The following is a 17,655-nucleotide window of genomic DNA, read 5'->3' on the forward strand; positions in this document are numbered from 1 at the left end:
GGTTGTACTAATCAGGCACCAGGAAGGAAATTGCGTGCCTCAAGAGGTAGCTATACATGGAGCTGCTGAAAATGAAACGGCTCCTGATTAACTGTTTACACACCAGTCCTTGGTCATCAAATTTTATTCTGTCTTTCCTTGTTCAGGGACAATAATGGTTCTTTGGTTCCCAGCTGTCTTTAAATTGCTCGATTTGTGTATTCAACATCTTTGCTTACAAAGACCCAACAGAGAAGGGAAGAGTTCTGCAATTTTATTTTGCTCTTTGCTGTCTGATCGTGTCATCAGACAGTGATGCTGTTGATAATAAACCGGAATATTAGCATTTTCTTAGTCAAGTTATTCTGCTCAGTGAACGTTGTGTTCAGTTCATATTCATTTCAGCATACATTCTCCTGATGGCTGAAGGTGTCTCTGTACCCTACTGCCCTTTTGTTTGCCTTTCACTGTACTGCTTTCTGTGTAGCACACTGAAAAGTTAGTATTTTTTTTTTCTCCTCTCTCCTGATTGAGTTCTTCTTTTGTGCAGAAAAAATACTGAATTGGAAAGATAATAGTTATGTCATTTCTCTTCACAGATTGTGATCCCCTTCTTCAGCCTATTGATCAAAGACATTTATTTTTTGAATGAAGGATGTGCTAATCGCCTTCCAAATGGACATGTCAACTTTGAAGTAAGATCTGAAAAATGTTTTTATCTATCCCATTCCGATAGCACTATCTGAGACCTTTTGCCTGCAATTTCAGCGCAGACCAGCAAAGACTGAATATGCCAAAATGGACCATCTCAAGTAACTGCGTGAAGGTTAAACCAATCCCAGAATGTTTTTTAAAAGAATTAATATGTATGTTTTACATAAACATTACAAGCAGAGCATCCTAACTTGCTTGATGTTGGTTGGCTGCTAGAAATATAGTGTCAGTAGTATAAATGGCTATACTTACGGCTTGGAGGGGAAGACAACTTTTTCAGAAAACATGGAAAACTATTCTTATATACACACATAAACAAGTCAGTATAAAATGCTTTATACTTTATCTGCCTTTTTAACCCTTTCTTATTTTTAATAAAGAGGTTTGGCAAAGTAAGACATAAATTACTTGTGGTCATTAAAGAAAAATTAGAATGCAAGCAGAATTACATATAGAGTACAGAATCACTGTGTCCATGAGGTAAATGTCATGCCGCTGATGTAAGGATTTGAATGTCTTGTCCCCTGTCTGTAGGTTTTACACAGAAGAATTTCTATTAAATGCAGTAGAAGTATTTATATTCCCCCACAGCCCTGGCACTAGGTAGTGTAAGTCACATATCCTGAGTAACCCCAGTTCTCTGCTGGAGCGGATGATTTTACGCTAGTACAACTCATTGCTAGCGGCAGTGTGCAGGCACTCAGGTGTTCTGCATTGTGCTATGCATTGTGGTGGCTGTGTTCTTGCATTCTGGTGGAGGGGCAGGGATAAAGTGCTTCTGAAAGAACTGCCCAGTGTCAATGAGAAAATAGTTCTTGAGCTCTCAACTTTTTTGTAAATCATTTCTTCAGTGTCACTTGGGTTGCATTAAATTTCTCCTTCAGTTATTGGCATTGTGAGATAGTGAGTCATGCCCGAGCCTGGCATTGCCTTAAATTGTATGAGAACTGTTAGAAGGCCTGAAGAGTTGTGAGCCGTTGGAGTCACTCCACTTTGTGTAATTTATATCTAATTCTGCTCCTGTTCCATCAATGTTTATGTCCTCGATTCCTAAATATACATGTGTAACCCATAACTTTGTTCATGGATACATTTTCATTTGAGTACAAACTGAGACAACTTGTAAGAAGAAACGTAGCACACCTTTCCTCTCTCTTTCCCCTGTAAATGAACTGTGAAAAGGTACCCTTCTAAAATATATGAGGGTCTTTTCTCCTAATGTCTTTGTGGTTGGCATGATGGATCCTGGATCGCAGTCTTCTGCTTGGATGTGTTTGTTTTCGTGAGATAATCTTACTGTATCTGAGTAGAATGGTTTTATGTTTACAGAAATTTCTGGAACTGGCTAAGCAAGTAGGAGAATTTATAACATGGAAGCAAGTGGAATGTCCCTTTGAACAAGACCCTAACATCATCCACTACTTGCATACTGCTCCCATTTTTACTGAAGATGGTAAGACTCTGTACAATCTCTTATCACTGAAAGTATGTCTCTTCATCACTACTAACACCCTGATCCATGATTTGGTGACCTCTCTCACTGACCAGTCCTGGTTCTTTCCTAGCTTTCCTGTCACACAGCTTGTGGTTTTGCAAATATCACCTTCTAGCTCATGAAGCTGCTGCCTGATTGCTTTTCTCCTGTCTATAACTCCTCTATAAGGCACTGTCTAGGAAGTTGCCATTGTGGCCCTATTTTTGTAATCACAAAAAGAGGCCAAACAACCATGTCGTGGACTGCTATGAATGTCAGCTGTCCCTTAGCCACTCATTCTGTGATTGATGGAGCCAGAACTAATCTCTTCCGCAAACCAACACTGTCATCCCTTCAGTAAGCACAGCCCACGGCGATGGTAGTCCAGCTGACCTCCTCTACTACAGCAAAGAAATATGTTATCTGCAGAAAAGAATTTTTAAGAAAATCTTTTCTAGTAATTAATTTAAGCTGTAGCTATGAAATCTCTGTTCTGAAATTATTTCTCTGATTGTCTTTTTATACTTATCTGTCCTCTTCAGTTTGGTATCCAGCATGTCAGACTGTGTCATTTCATATTGGTTTGTGTCAGTTGCCTCTTGGTACATTGTCACGCACAGAATTGTCTATAGCTGTATTCCCATAAGCTATACTGGTGTTGGGTTTATTTTTTCTTGATTCTATAGGCAGTTTTCTGTACTAATCCAAGTTAATCAGACCAGACAGTTTTTATTTCACGGACTACTTCGGAACACAAAATACTGCTTCAAAAATCCTGCCTAAATCCTAAGAAGAATGACTGCCAAAATAGAATAATTAATGTGATTAAAGTAATACATATTGAAAGGAGATATGATGGGGGCATTTGTTCTGGTTTTAGGCTCTAAAGGGACAGAAAGTGAAAGTCAAGGGTAGAAGTGCAGTTTTCAGACTGCTGGACCAAAAAAGGATGACCTCAACCCACTAATTGTTTGCAGATTTTCTCTCTCATGCCCTCCCCTATATTCATACTGCTTTCATGAGATGTCCTTTGCAGAAGTCACAGCAGGCCTCCCCTGCTACCCAGGGGAAGTGCCGAGCAGAAAGACCTGCCCTGAGTAAAAGGTGGGAGAATATATTAGAGAGATGCAGCAGTGGTATGTGAAATGTAGCTGTACTATGCTTGTCACAGCATGGCAGAATAGGAGGCCAACACTTGAATATTAAAATGCAATTGAATTGTAGCACAGACTTGAATACTGAGATGATTCTAGCATTAAAGAATAAAGCATCGCTAAACAGTCAAATGAGGAAATGTGTGTGAACACATATCCCAGCCTACTTAAAAAAAATTCTGTGAAGACAGTGCGATATTAATGCACCACCAGCTTTTGCAGAGGAGACTCTACAGCCTAGACACATTTTGGTGTCATAAAATGCATCCTACAGTGCACAGTTTTGCAGAAAAAAGAGACTTGTTTATTTTCTTCTGCTGTGTTCCCTCTCTGGTTTCTGTAACTCATTCTTACCTTGAGGGTGTTTTGTATCCATTTAAGATACCATGTCCCCATAAGCTTTAAAAAGATTGAGGAAGATAAGGTTGTGTGAAGTGATGGGAATAGCCTTAATTTTAAAAGGTTTATTTGTTTAGCTGTAAGCTCTCATGGTCTGTCTTTTTTAATGTTCATATAACACTTTGGTAGCAGTGGTGTGATGGAGTAAATAGGCCCAAAGCTCTATATGCAAAACCAGAGACCATTTAACTGCTGAATATTGTTATAACAAGGTCATGCTAACATATTTTAACTCTAGGCTTCTTTACTGTTCCATCAAAATGAACCTAACAGCTTTCCAAAGGTAGACATGTGAGCTAAACGTCAGTGTCCTACTGATTACCAGTTACCTGGCAGACCATGAAATTCTAAAGTTTCTCTTGCTGTGTGTTACAATATAGGACATAAGAGAATGCAGAGTGATAGGGGGTTACTGTTGCTGTTGGAATAATACATATTTACCTTTTCCAGGGTTGTATCTGGCTTCCTATGAAAGCGAAAGTCCGGAAAACCAGACAGAAAAAGACAGGTGGAAATCCTTAAGGTAACCACTCATTTTATCAGCTCATTTCTAAAGCACCTCCAAAATGCTGCACTGATAGTTAAACTTGTCAAGTGCTGCCATGTAAAATGTGACCTCTAATGGAAGTCTTTTCCACTTAAAGCTAATCTACAGAGCTGAGGCTGCACTGATAAAAGCTTATTGTAATCTCAAATTATCCACCATTTAAAGAATACCCTCCATTTGTGCATTTATAGAGTGCTGTACCCATGCAAAAGAGGCCTGGTGTAGATGAAAAATGCCCTAGGTTAACTGGATCTTCCTACAGTTTATATCTCTTGTAAGAGATGTATAATGGTTTGATATAAGTGAGAATCTGAAGAGAGTGATTTTAAAAAAACAAAACCAAAAACAAACAACCCACCTTTATATTTGCTTTTTTTTCATTATTCTTATGTTTTAAATTTACAGATCCACTATTTTAGGAAAGACTTGAAGATTAAGAGATTATTGCAGTAGGTCAAGGAAAAGAAATCCGCAAACATTTTGCACTACTGATTCCAAAGATGCCTGTTTGGGATTTAGACAATTTTTTTGTTTGAGTTTTTGGTTGGGTTTTTTGACTGCCTAACATGATGGATGAACTGGATTCATCCACTGAAATCAACAGAACTGTGTGCACAATGACGCTTTTCTAACTAAGACAGAGAGAGGAAGGACAAACAGACTATTTGTGGCTGTGCCCAAAATGCGTCAGGATCACTGTAACTTTTGCCTCTGAAGGAAGACATAAGAAAATCAGGAGCATGGAGAACCATGGTACTGCAAAGGAGAATGGAAAAGTATAAAAAAAGGAAAGCAAAAAATACACATGAATATTTCAGAAGCAGGTGCTTCAGACAGCAGCTCTTTAAACCCTCTGAGGATTGTAAAATTAAATCAAACACGGACACAGCAGCAATCTGGTTAATTGCTGAATGAAGAAAGAAGAACTTAATCTTACATTAGCAGTCCCCCAGCCTTGTTGAACAAAGCGCTGACTGCTACAGGTATAAGCTTCCAGCAGATGAAAACTGACATTGCTCGCTCATATGTATACACAGATGTCACATATAGACCACATCAGCATGGGACAGTCGTACAAACCCCATAAATTTTTACAGAGAACAATCTGAAGTATGGCTATTGCTTAGTTATTCTTCCCACCACTGTTGTTCCTTTTCTTACTGTGAATCTTGGCAGATCTGAGGAGGGCACAGAGTGTAGCCGGTATTGCTTAAAGACCCCCCACCACATCTAAAGTTGAACTGAAGCAGCAAATGACTCTGGACTCAACTTACCTCTGTTTAATGTATGTAGTGTTTTGCCTAGTTTCGTTGATGCTGAGTTGCATCTTTTAGAAGGTTTTATCACACTTAAAGAAAAAAGATACTGCATTACCATTTGAAAAAAATGTATCAGGTTCCAATTAATACAGCACTGTTTATTTTGCAACATGATACTAAGAGGATGGGGGTGGTAATTGCTCTGAATTTGGGAACTACATGGTATGCTTTAAGAAGACAAAGGGTTTCAGACTAGAATGAATGCACTAAAGAATTTGTCATTCATGAACGGACAACCATTTTTCTCTCTTTTTATTTTTAGGATCTAAACCATGTTCACCATTTACTTACAAATAATATGAAGTAGGGACTATGTCTGGTGTTTAAAGTTGTACAATAATCAAGGTGCTACTGTAACACATATATTAAATGATAATGAACTATATGGATATTAGATTCAAAACTAAGCCCTAACAGTAGACTAGTTGTATGTGGAAGGAATGTTCCTACTTGCCCCAGAAAAGACCTCAAAAAGCTTAAATTAAACCTAAATGCCATATGATATTGAACTTTGCATTTTATTGCTGACTTGATGCTGGCCTTTTCAGATGTTCCAGTCTTTCTCTGTCTGCAACAGAAGGACGTAACCCTTTCTTTGAGATCAGTAATAGTTTCAATTCACTACAGAGTGATTCTAAGTGGCTGTGGTGTTTTGAAAAGTTAGTCTGATCACAAAACCTGGCTGTGTTGGCCTATGCATTTAGCCCAAAAACTGGAAATGTTCCTGACCTCTGCCAGCCCTTAGAAGTTCTCGAGGCCTGAGTGAGTTCTTGAAATGTGAGGCATTGGTGATCTAGTGTTTCAAGGCAGCTCTGACAATTGAGCTGATTGGGAGTCCAGCAGCCTGAGACATGCTCTATGTGATATACTAAAGGTCTGTAGTGTCTGCAGTGCAGTTCTTGTGTTGGGTTATGATCTGTGAAAACCTGTGCAATCTGGATCATGGCTACCTGAATCCACTGCTCATGCAATTGCTGAGATGAGCAGGACAGCTTCTTCTAGATTTGCATATGTAGGGGCTCGAGGCAGAACTTAAGTTCTCCTTTTCATATAGGTCTATCAGCACATGAATTCAAGCAGAGAGCATAAAAATGTCTTGTGTTTACTCAAGCTTTGTATGGAAGAACTAAGTGTAAGGATTGTACAACATCATTCCAGCCAGGAAATGATCGCTATTCTGGTGATACTGTTAATATGCTGTTTGTTAATTTTTGTACGTGAGCTGAGAGCTATACAGAGAAACACACACACGAAGGCATTCCTTCAAGCAGAACTATTTCCAAAATGATGCTATTAAAAGCCTGTTAAATTCCAACCAAATTCAGAGCAATAACCATAAACATATCTACAACAATGCTAATGCTTAAGTGTGTTTGCTAAATGGTCATTTTTTTCTTAATATCTGCATCTTTTTAACAGGCACAGTGCGACTTCATAGTAGAAATTTTTTTTATTTATCTGAAACCCAATGTGGGTGGATGGGCCCTATCTTAAAACCTGCTTTTTAAAATGCAAATCCTCACTCCTTTTCTAATCAGCCAACAGAGGCTGGTACAGCTGAGATTTTAACACCCTGAAGATGAATCAAAATGTGATTTCTCATGATAATACTTAATGTTCTTGGGCACCTTCCATGAATTCAGGCAAATTTTGTAAGTATGAGTTAAATTAGATCTCATAAAGTTTATTGCTGTTGCAAACTAAACCACTTTCATAGTCCAAAACTTTCAAACCTCGGTGCTTAAAATGGAAGCATAAAGGTCAGATGTAGGTAGGTATTAAGGGCTTAGTGGGACTTTCAGAAGCTCCAAATTATCTTTAAGCCTTTATGTAGTCACACATTTAAAAGGTCTTTTTTTCAGAGGTGCTAAACATCCTCATCTCTTGATGAACACTGAGGCAATTATTGCTTTATAGAGGTGCATGGCATGTTGGTCTGTAGTATCTGATCTCCAGAGACACTGGCCACTCTTTGCAAAGTGGCTTGGAGATGAGAGTACACAGCAACTTAAAATGAGAAGACAGCACTTTTAAAAAACAGACTTTACTAATCATAGCTTGTCTTCAGATAATTTCATGGCTAAAATCCTATAGATTTAAACAGAAACAGTGTAAAGCCTTAAGTTACAGCTGTCAGTTGCATTTGTAATTCATATTTGGCCTAACTAGGGTGTAGAACTCCAGACAGGAGTGGTTAGCACCTTGCTTTACCAACAGGTTTTACAAAGCACAAGTACAACTGAAAACAAAGGATGACGATTTGGGGAATAGATTTCTTCCAAAAATGTATTGACATTACATGAAAATGAGAAAAAGAACCACCAATAATTAATGTTTTCTTGCTATAAATGTGTAAAGAATTCCTACCATGCTGAAAAGAAAGCAATATCACTTAATACCAAGCACTAAGCCACTGTAAGGCAAGTAGTCATTAGACTAACGTCTAGACAAGTTACTAGTAGTAATGTCATGGCTTTCTAATTCCACTTTTTTCAGTGGATTCACCTCTCTGACAACTGCTTTGAACTAATGCTACACAGAGAACAGAGCAAAACTAGAGCTATAGGTGTATAGTGTTAGTATGAAAACCCTAAGCTAGTAAGATGCGAGTATATGACACAGAGTCTTTCAGAAGCATTAACTTAGCTTCTGTGTATACAGCAATATGTTAAAAGACCCAAATATATGAAATCACTTCTGCACCTCCTCTAGTGTAATCAGAGTGGTAGCAAAAGTCCTATTTTTTCATTTCTTGAGTGTGCCATTGTGCAACGTGGGGCTAGATAAAAAGCCTAGTGAAAAACAATGAGGGAATTGCGTGCCTTCAGCTTGTGTTGAAGTCAGTAGGTGAACTTGCTCAATGCCTTTCAAAAGACACTTAATCATACAATCTTGCCCTCAATTTCACATCAGCATCAATCGCATTACCTAATTAAAGGTGGATGAATGTAGGTCTGCTGGGCATGACTGAATTTTGCAGGCAAAAACTCTTGAAATGAGTCTAGCACACAAGAACCCTGTGCACCAGAGTATACTGAGTTTAGCATATCATTATTCCTCTGTTAGGCAGTTAACACAATCCTGTCATACAGCTGGCTGGAAGCTCCCCATGCGGATAGAGGACGTACAGATCTGGAAGCAAACTGTGATCCCAGCCACTGCCGAAATGGCACTTCAACAGAGTGTGGACATAGCTGCTAAAACACTTCAAATAAGAAACAATTTAAGCATAGAGATATTTTTCTCAGCTTGAAAATATTTTATGATGTGGTCAGTGGTGATAAGATAATTACTCAAAATCAAGCCAGTCCCTTACTGATACCTTGGTTACTTTGTCATGTTTTGTTGCAATAGTTTACGCACCTTTTATTAAAGCACATGAGCACTGGTTTGCACATGACTGTAAATCCAGTTTAGAACAGAGCTCAGATTACTGAATATGTAACCGGAGTTATCAATAAAAAGACATATTAGTAGAAAAGATATTGTTATGCATATCAGTATAAAAATGTTACACAGTTAACAGTATCTGGCCTAACAATGACTGTGTTCCATAGAATGAGACTGATCCCAAGCACAGCGACGTGCCAGAGGAAAAACTGCATTTGATTTGGATAGGCTTTGGAGCAGTCCTACAGTTATTAACTATAGCAACAGTTTTAAGTTATTCATAGGGATTAAATTGCATTGACAACTGGTATAGTCCCTGGCCTTTATTTTGAGCCAGGTGCAACTCTCAGATGAGCAGGTTACACACAATAGGGTGAAAATCCAGCCTTAGCAAAAGTTTTCTTTGACATTGTTGAAGTTTCAGCAGCAAATTCAAGGACTAAATCTGATCCAATGTATTAATTCACGTCTGAGAGCAAAATTTGACTTTCTGGCTTTAAGCACCTTTTTTTTCTTTTTAGACTGGTAGAAATTAGCCTTACTGTCTCAGGTGTCTCTTTCACTGGAAATTAAAACCCCATTGATTGTGAACTGATTATTTCCATTGTTGTAATTGCAGAATGGGATTAAGGAGTGACAAGGAAACAGGGAAAAGCCCCTTTGTCACTGCTCAGAGGCTCAACTGTGGGCCAAAGACTCTCTTTTCTTTTGTCCTTTTTAACATTATCTGGTGAGTGAAATTACCTCAGTAGTTGGTGCAGGGCATTATTGAACTGTGGCTGAGGAACAGTGCACACATATCTGGTGTCCATATGGCAGCACATACACTAACAGGGGGATGCAGAGGTGATTAGATGATCCTGTACAAAGCTGACATGCAAATTCATATCTAAGCCTGTACTCTTAGGTTTCTGATGCCGAGACACATCCCTTTTAAAGGTAGGAAGTTCTTGGAAGTTCACCTCGGGCAAAACCTACTTCCTTATCCATCCAACAGAATGAGTACAAGAAAATTCTTTGAACTAAAAGGAGTTCCTGTAGAGGACTTGAAACAGTGAAGAATTTGTTACGTAGTTGACAGAGATTTTAAGATCTAAGCAACATGGAAAAATAAGACCTTAAAAAAATTACAAGAAATACCTTGATGGTTGTTAACTTTCATATTTCACAGCATGGCAGCAGAGTGGAACAAGATATCTGTGCATATTTTCCTATTAATATCAATAGCAGCTGGGCAGGCTAAGGCGGGAGAGAATACAGTGAAATACTGATGCAGAAAGCTGTACCACTACTTTTGTTTTAATGTTGGGTATGTTAGAAAGAAAGCACACTGCCTTAGAGTGTGTCCCTTTCCCTGCAACCACTGTTAGCTGCTCTCTGGAGCAGCTGAGCTCTGAGCTGAGCAGAGGAGGCAGCAAACCAGTTACCTTTTATTTGATGGAACAGATCTGGAGGCTAATCTGTTTTGTATTAATTTATTTTACAATTCTTTTTGCATATATTCAGATATGCAAAAAATACTAAATACATTAAGCTAATGCTCATACAAGGCATCACATCCTGCATTTTTACATTATGTAAGATGTAGATAAGAAGCTAATAGCTTGTATGGGTGGTATTTTGTACACTCTGCACGTGTGCAAGACACTGCAACTTAGGCTATAACCTCAGCTACAGAAAAAAAGCTAAGTATGAGTAAATCCTGTATAGATCCCCTGCCTTGCACTGTGGCCAGGTGCAGACTGTAAAGCTGTAAATGCAGAGTGGCTTAGACTGCTCACTCTTCCCTTGATGCCTTTCCCTCCACAGAAGCAGTATTTTGCTCCATAAACAGCTCTTGCAAAATGCCATAGGAACATTTTTCTAGTTCTCTGCCATACAAGGGCTCTATAATCATAGTCCAGAGCTGTCAGAATAGGAGTCCTTCCCCCTTCATCCCTGTGGCCCTAAAACTGCCAGCCCAGACTAGTACTGCAGTACAGCAATGTTCCCAGGTGTTCTTGAATGCAGAAGACTTCGACTTCAGAGCTCATGAGTCCTATAAGTTAAATATCTGTACAGGAACTTTTTCCTAAAATGTGCAAAGCCCATTTAATGGACTTCTAACCAGAAAATTCCACAGTCCATCTACCTTTCAGAGAAATGTGATTTCCTCAGTGAACTGTTACTGATCAGTATTACATCACTACTTTCATTATTTAATTATGTTTCTAACATTCCAGTATTTTTGAAACAACTAAACATGTGATGGTTTCTTGATATTTGGCCCATGGGTAAACAGAGTTGAGAAAATGGAGGCTGTAGTCTGGACAGTTGACATCATATGTATTTCCATAACAGCCCAAGTTGGTTTATCACTTACAGTCTGTCCTCACCTTGAACTAGAAGGAATTGTTCCAATAGAATCTTCCTAATTATTAAAACTTAGTGAAAGATGCACACACAGAGCTATTAAATTCAAGTGTGTCAAGATATGATTCTTATAAATGTACAAGTACTTCCCTTAGGAGTCTGTCTGTAAAAAGACCATTGCTAGGATGCAACACAGATGGAAAATAAATTATCTTCTGGGTTTCAGAACTCTTAGCAAGTGTTCATCAGCTTATAAAGGTGAGAAATCTGATTTTAATATTTTTTCACTTTTAGTGACAGTGACAGTACCAGCTGTCTTAAACCTAAACTCCAAGAACATACTATTCTAAAACATTTAGTCACAGACCTAAAAGCACAGAGTAAGAATGGGTAAGCAGAACTGTCCTTATTTTCAGATTGGGAAATTCAAAGGTTGAACGACACATCTAGGGTTGCCTGGGAAGCACGTCCTTTCAAAAAATTACCCCATAAAAATATCCAAATTTTAGTTTCACATTTCTTCTGGTGTAACTCCTTTCTACAGCTGTGCTTAGAAAAATCAGAACTAAATTATTTTGGTTTTTTAAAAGAATCAAGCTAGGAAATAAATATGGATTAAAACTAGGTATATACTGATCATGTGAGCGATAGTAATGAGGAGCTGTGCTTTTCCTGTATCTTTTTCTTTAAATTAAGCAATTTCATGTTATAATTAGCATTTTCAGGTCAAATTGAAATTCCTCTGCCATCCATAATACTCAAACCATGTAGCTTTGTTAGAAGTCCTCAGAACAAATATCGACACTTTATTAATTGCACAGGCAGGAAACAGTAAAGTTACTTGAAAGTGGCTGTTATGATTTTGTGACTGTACATAGATCTTGCAAAATGTTAATGGTAATATGCATACTGTACCCCACATAAACACTGCAAGAATAGCATGGTCATTGTTACGCTTTATAGCTGTTGTGGAAAATGTCTTAACCTGCATTCATGATTATAGTGCCCATCCTATTCCCATGCCTTTTTATACAGTTGTGGTAAGATTGTTATGAAATCCTTTTGTCAGTCATGTTCGAGCTAACTTACCTATGTATAGAATTTATATATTAAACCCCCCTAATTTATACTGTGTTTTAACAGTTTGCCTGAACTGTCTATGGTTTCTAAATTTTGTAATGTGAGTGTCAAATAAGAATAATAATAAAAAAAAGGCTCAGCTGTGTGGATTTTGTTCTTCAGTTTTATTTGTTGTAGAGATTTCAGCAGCTACAAATCTACAGACTAGGCTGTGAAGAAACTCGGGTTGCTTTGAAACTCCAAAAATACAAAGATGTCCCTGTCTGCACAGCAATTCATGAATATGCATGTGGGCACAAAAGTACCTGTGGTTTCTGCTCTCCCTCTTGTTTCCACTTTACTGCCTCTCTCTTCATCCTCGCACATTCAGAGCATTGCACTGCATGTACACTGCAAGGAAAAGAGGCAAATTTTCTTAGTTCCCATAATAAAGTATTTTCCCAAACGGGAATCATAGACTCGAAACTTCTTCATAATGAGAGGAAAAAGCTGAGATTGGGCCTGAGTATTTTTAGCCTGTTCCTATAAAATTCTGTGGTACAACTGATGTTTAAATGTGTTCTTTTATTATTTGTATTGCAGTAAACTGAGAGCTTCTACTGAGGTGAGGGACCCATTTCAGTAATAATGTACAGTAAGAGACATCCTTGCTTCAAGTAGCTTAAAATTGGTTTAAATAAAGAAGGAGGCTCACAGGTGAAACTCAGGTGTAGGCGTAAGTGGGGGAGTTTCCTTGATGTAACCTTAGGCATCTGCACCACATTGCTTCTGCAGCTGTGTTACTTCTATTCAGCACAGCCTGGGTCTGCCTGCTGTTCCAAGTGAGGACTTCTGCTCTATGTAAGTAGTGTCACAGACTCCAAAAGCTTGCAGAAGTGTGATGTGCAGCACGGTGTTCTTACGGTGTCGGAGCTCTTGCCAAAAGGGACTGTTAAGTCATCTGGCTGAATTTCCTGTAAACTGTAGCTTATTCAGGCTTCCCAGTGTCAAGCCCCCAAGTCTTTATTAGGCTAAAACATTTCAATCCTCAGAAGGCTCAATCCTCAGTTGTGCCACAGAGAGTGACAAAAGTCCAAGTTTCAGCCGTCCCTGTGAGCCTTGCAATAAAAGGGAATGGATCAGGTCAGCTCAGCCCAAGGTGATCCCAGCTGGACAATCATGCTGTATATTACCGAAGTAAAAACCAGTCTAAACACTGGAGAGAAAACATCCTGCCTGAGTGGCAATCTGCCAGCCATTTATAGCATGGTGTTTTGACTGCCCTTAATATCTTAATACAATGTATGAACATGCTGAGAGCAGTGTAGGCAATTCCAATCTGCCACTGGTCACAGCTCAGAGAGAACCATCGTATTATTTGGCCACAACTTTTCACCAATGCGTGTGTGAATGAGCACAAGTGCCCATGCCCACGCAAAGTTTCTGGGTCACTGCTCTTCTAAGAAAAATTCTAATAACTCATTAACAAGGAAAATGTGTCCCTTAGCCATAACCATATCTTGTTCTGTTTGACCTGGCTGAATATTCGCATTTTTCTGTTCTAATGCATCATCTGGGAAAAAAAAAATCTATTTTAAAATTATCCTTTTCAGAAATAAACTCTTATAGAGTGGAAATACTACTGTCAGTGGGTTCTTGCTTTGCCTTTCTGCTAATCCACCCATCCCAGCTCCTATTATCTCTTTGAATTTACATATGCCACAACAATCTAGGACACTGGCTCCCTTGATCAGTAGTTATAGTGATTTGTGAAATGAATAATATATTTTCCCTGATATATCTTAGAAGTGCTCCTGGTGGTTTTTCCATTCCCATTCAGTTCAGTCCCTTATAAACAGTATTGTCATTACTCTGTCCCTGAGCTCCCAAGCAAAGCTACAGCTGGTACCACCCAATAAAGAATCTATGAAATTCTCTCCATCATTATAAAAACCAAACCATGAAACTGCAGAAATCCATAAACAACTAAAGGCAAAGCACAACTACTATTCAACCACCCTCTGATGCTAACCAGAGGGAGGAAAAACAAAACCAATACATCTTTCGTTAAGAGAAAGCAAGCACAGCCCTGGAAGTACTGAAAGCCAGGAATTTCTGGCTCTGCCGCTGAATCTTTCTGAGGCTTTGGGCAAGGCAGACAACCCCTCCTTTAAATTGTGTATCCGAACAATGAGAAAACTAAATGAGATTTACGTCTCCTGAATAGCTGCTGTGATGATGGATCACCTACTGTTATAAAGCATTTGAAAGAGGGACCATACAAAATTGCATTTTGAAGCAAATGTTTTGAATGTAGCTTTTCATACATGCACAAATGCGTCCCACCAGGATAATTGCACTGAATCGTAATGTATTCTGCTGTACAAAGCAATCTAAAACATGGTTGCATTGTGTGTTACTCTCTCCTCAAGTTGTGCATACATTTGGTGTTGTAAAGTCTAATTAAACAAGGAAATATCTCATATAAACAACAGTAAATACCATAAGGGTTGACAGCAGAAGTAGCTATAACTACACTCAAATGACTTTCCTTTGCAGTTTTGTAAAGACTAAATTTCTTTAATTCGATTCTTCAGCGTTAGATTATTACTATCTTAAAAATGGCCATTTCTAGAGGGGCTGTTGCTTGGTTTGCACTACAAAACCTGGTCGTGGCCAATGAGTTTCTCCTGACTTTATCCTTCTCTGAGATACCACCTAAATTCCAGCTGACATCTCTCTACTGCTGGGTCTCCACTGCCATCTCCTGAACAGGAAGGAAAATTAACTGCTTTCAATACTGCTTTTCTTTTGAATGTCTATAGAGGTATTTTTGAAAGCACTTTGTTCAGCATGAAGAGCAATAGCTGAAACCACTTTGCAACCTGTCTATAGGGGCTACGTTCGATAAAATCTCTTGTAAAGCTTTTGCTTCAGAGTGAAATTTCAGTAGTTTATGTATATTTGATGTGAAGGTGGTACAACTTTTATATACCCTTTTTCTTCTTCAAAAAGGTTCAAAACAAAAAGCTTATTATTCTTAACTTCTGAGAGATTTATTCCTCTTTCAAGTCAGCTGAAAACCTCTGACTGAAACCAAGAAATTTTTACTAGCTCTCATTCATTGCATTTTCATAATGAACAATAGTTTTTTCCACCCCTTCTATTCCAGGCTGAAGACCCTTCTTCCCGACAGGAGAGAATCAAAATACCTTAGAACCAAAATTTTCCTGTGTCAAGGTAGACAGTTCTGATAGTCTCTTCAGCATTAGATTATTTCTTTTCCCATTAAATGGGACTTCCCCAAACTGCCCCTGAGTTGCTATACCCTGTTGAAGGGCCTGTCATCTATTTATACAGGAAGACAAAAATAGCAAAGGTAAGACTTAGTAAAACCCTAGAAGAGGCAGTGAGGCCAGGAAGGCAGATAACGTGATCCTGTCACATCGCATCTTCTCTGCCCTACCAGGGATACCAGCCACTGGTTTGTCATCAGCCTTTCAGCAAGAAACTTTCCATAAAATCCAGATACCCTTCCTAGACATTCCACTGGGAATAAGAAATCAGTGAGAAACTGTAATTATCTGATACAGTTGGCTAGTGTCAGGTCGATGGATATTTTCTGCGTGTTCATGTGTGCATGCTCACTCTCTGTCTATATATAATGTTATTCCTCTATCTTTTTTCTGCTGCTTGCCATCTGAGAGAATTCCTCAGGCAGGGGATGTATCAGTGGATGTTGGGAAAACTCTTAACACTTTGCAGATGTTATTGCTAGTTTTATAAATAATAACCAATCATTTACATGCTGAATGAGACATAGTAAACCACTGGCACCAAAGCCATATTTGGCATTGACAGATTTGGTATATGACAAGGATTATGAGGTAAAAGGGTTTTTTTAAAAACCACATTGCAACAAACAGCTGTCAATGCTCTGTATTTTAGTTTCTCTTCCTAAAAAAAAATAAGAAGAGAAACAGGATTTTCACTCTAGTGCAAACCATGTTTAGATGCGTAAGTTCACTGGCAAATAAATTCTAATGAAAACTTTAAAACCATGAAACCAAACGTATGTCTTCATTTTAGTACCATTTGCTAATACTTTGAGGGACTGACATTAAAAAGACACCAGCACTTGCTCAATAAAAAGTACACTAGACCTTAGATACTCTGCTTTTTGCTTCAGTTGCAAAATCTTGCTGTATTAGAGGCAGAACTTGGCTAAAATTATTCTGGGAGTCACTGAGTTTGGGAAATTTTCAATTTATCCACTAGCCTTCAGAGATTTGTAATTTTCCCCAGATAAAACATTGTGAGTAAATTTGAAGCTTGTGTTTCAGTTCCACTTTTGCCTTGTTTCGGGTTTGCTTTTCTTCACTTTAAAGCAATCTCTTTGGGTACACTAAATTCTCTGTCTGAATGACTGCTAGAGGAGCTGCCAATAGTATTTTTCCACTGTACAGTACTGCATTAATTCAGACCTGTGACACCAGGGGTTTGCTTTTCTCGGAGCAAGCATTTCTCTCTGCCGGATGCACGTGACTAAGCTTGATTCACCATAGTACATTTCTACGGGTATGAATCAGGGGTTGCACCAGCAGTGTAACGCAGGGTCGGCCAGGCCCAGCACCCTGCCTTCCGCAGGGAACACCACTGCCGCCTCTCCCGGGTCCATCCCAGGACTAGGGAACATCGACTCCCAAGCACTCAGCAACGCATGTACGCTCGTTCCAGCAGCCAGAGCAGTTACTCACAGAGGAAGGGGCAGTTGCGAGCTGCTGACCTGGGCGGATAATCAATTTTATTAGGATTTTACTGTACTGCCTGCTAGCATCATTCCCTAGCACCTACCTGCGAGCTGCTCTTAAAACATTGCGAGCGTGAAGCCAGGCCTAACAGCGCAATCAGCCCGGACACAAACTGACCAAACTGCTCGGACACAATGTTTGGTCAGTTCATTAGGAGGAGTTAATTGGCGGTGTGATTTCTGGACCGCTCAACCCGTTGGACGAGGGAACGCTCAGGGCCGACGCTGGCACCAGGGGAGGGAGGCCCTGCAGCTCGGTGGCAGCCTTTGAACCCGGGCTCGCTGCTTGAGCCCCTGCGTGAATTTGGGTCCCTAGCCCACACTGCCTCAAGCTCTTTACAAGCTTCCTCCCACAGGGGCGCGGGGAAGGGCCAGGCCGAGGCGTGTGAGCCGGGCCGGGCGGGCAGGACCCCGCTCCCCTCACAGCAGCCGCCATGACACCCTCTACCGCCGCGCCG

The 17,655-nt window shown here is 39.4% G+C and overlaps 1 protein-coding gene across 4 annotated transcripts in view; it reads left to right on the forward strand.

Moving 5' to 3' along the window:
- RASGEF1C (RasGEF domain family member 1C) overlaps nt 1-12,555 on the forward strand; it is a 135,329-nt gene extending 122,774 nt beyond the window's left edge. For all 4 annotated transcript variants that reach the window (XM_049829636.1, XM_049829639.1, XM_049829640.1 and 1 more), the window contains 4 exons: nt 579-674; nt 2,023-2,146; nt 4,171-4,243; nt 4,673-12,555. In XM_049829636.1, the coding sequence (XP_049685593.1) occupies nt 579-674; nt 2,023-2,146; nt 4,171-4,243; nt 4,673-4,697 (318 nt within the window). In that variant the 3' untranslated portion in view covers nt 4,698-12,555. The remainder of the gene's footprint in view (nt 1-578; nt 675-2,022; nt 2,147-4,170; nt 4,244-4,672) is intronic.
- The last annotated feature ends 5,100 nt before the right edge of the window (nt 12,556-17,655 follow it).

The sequence above is a fragment of the Accipiter gentilis genome, chromosome 26 (assembly GCF_929443795.1).
Source record: "Accipiter gentilis chromosome 26, bAccGen1.1, whole genome shotgun sequence".
NCBI lineage: Eukaryota > Metazoa > Chordata > Aves > Accipitriformes > Accipitridae > Astur > Astur gentilis.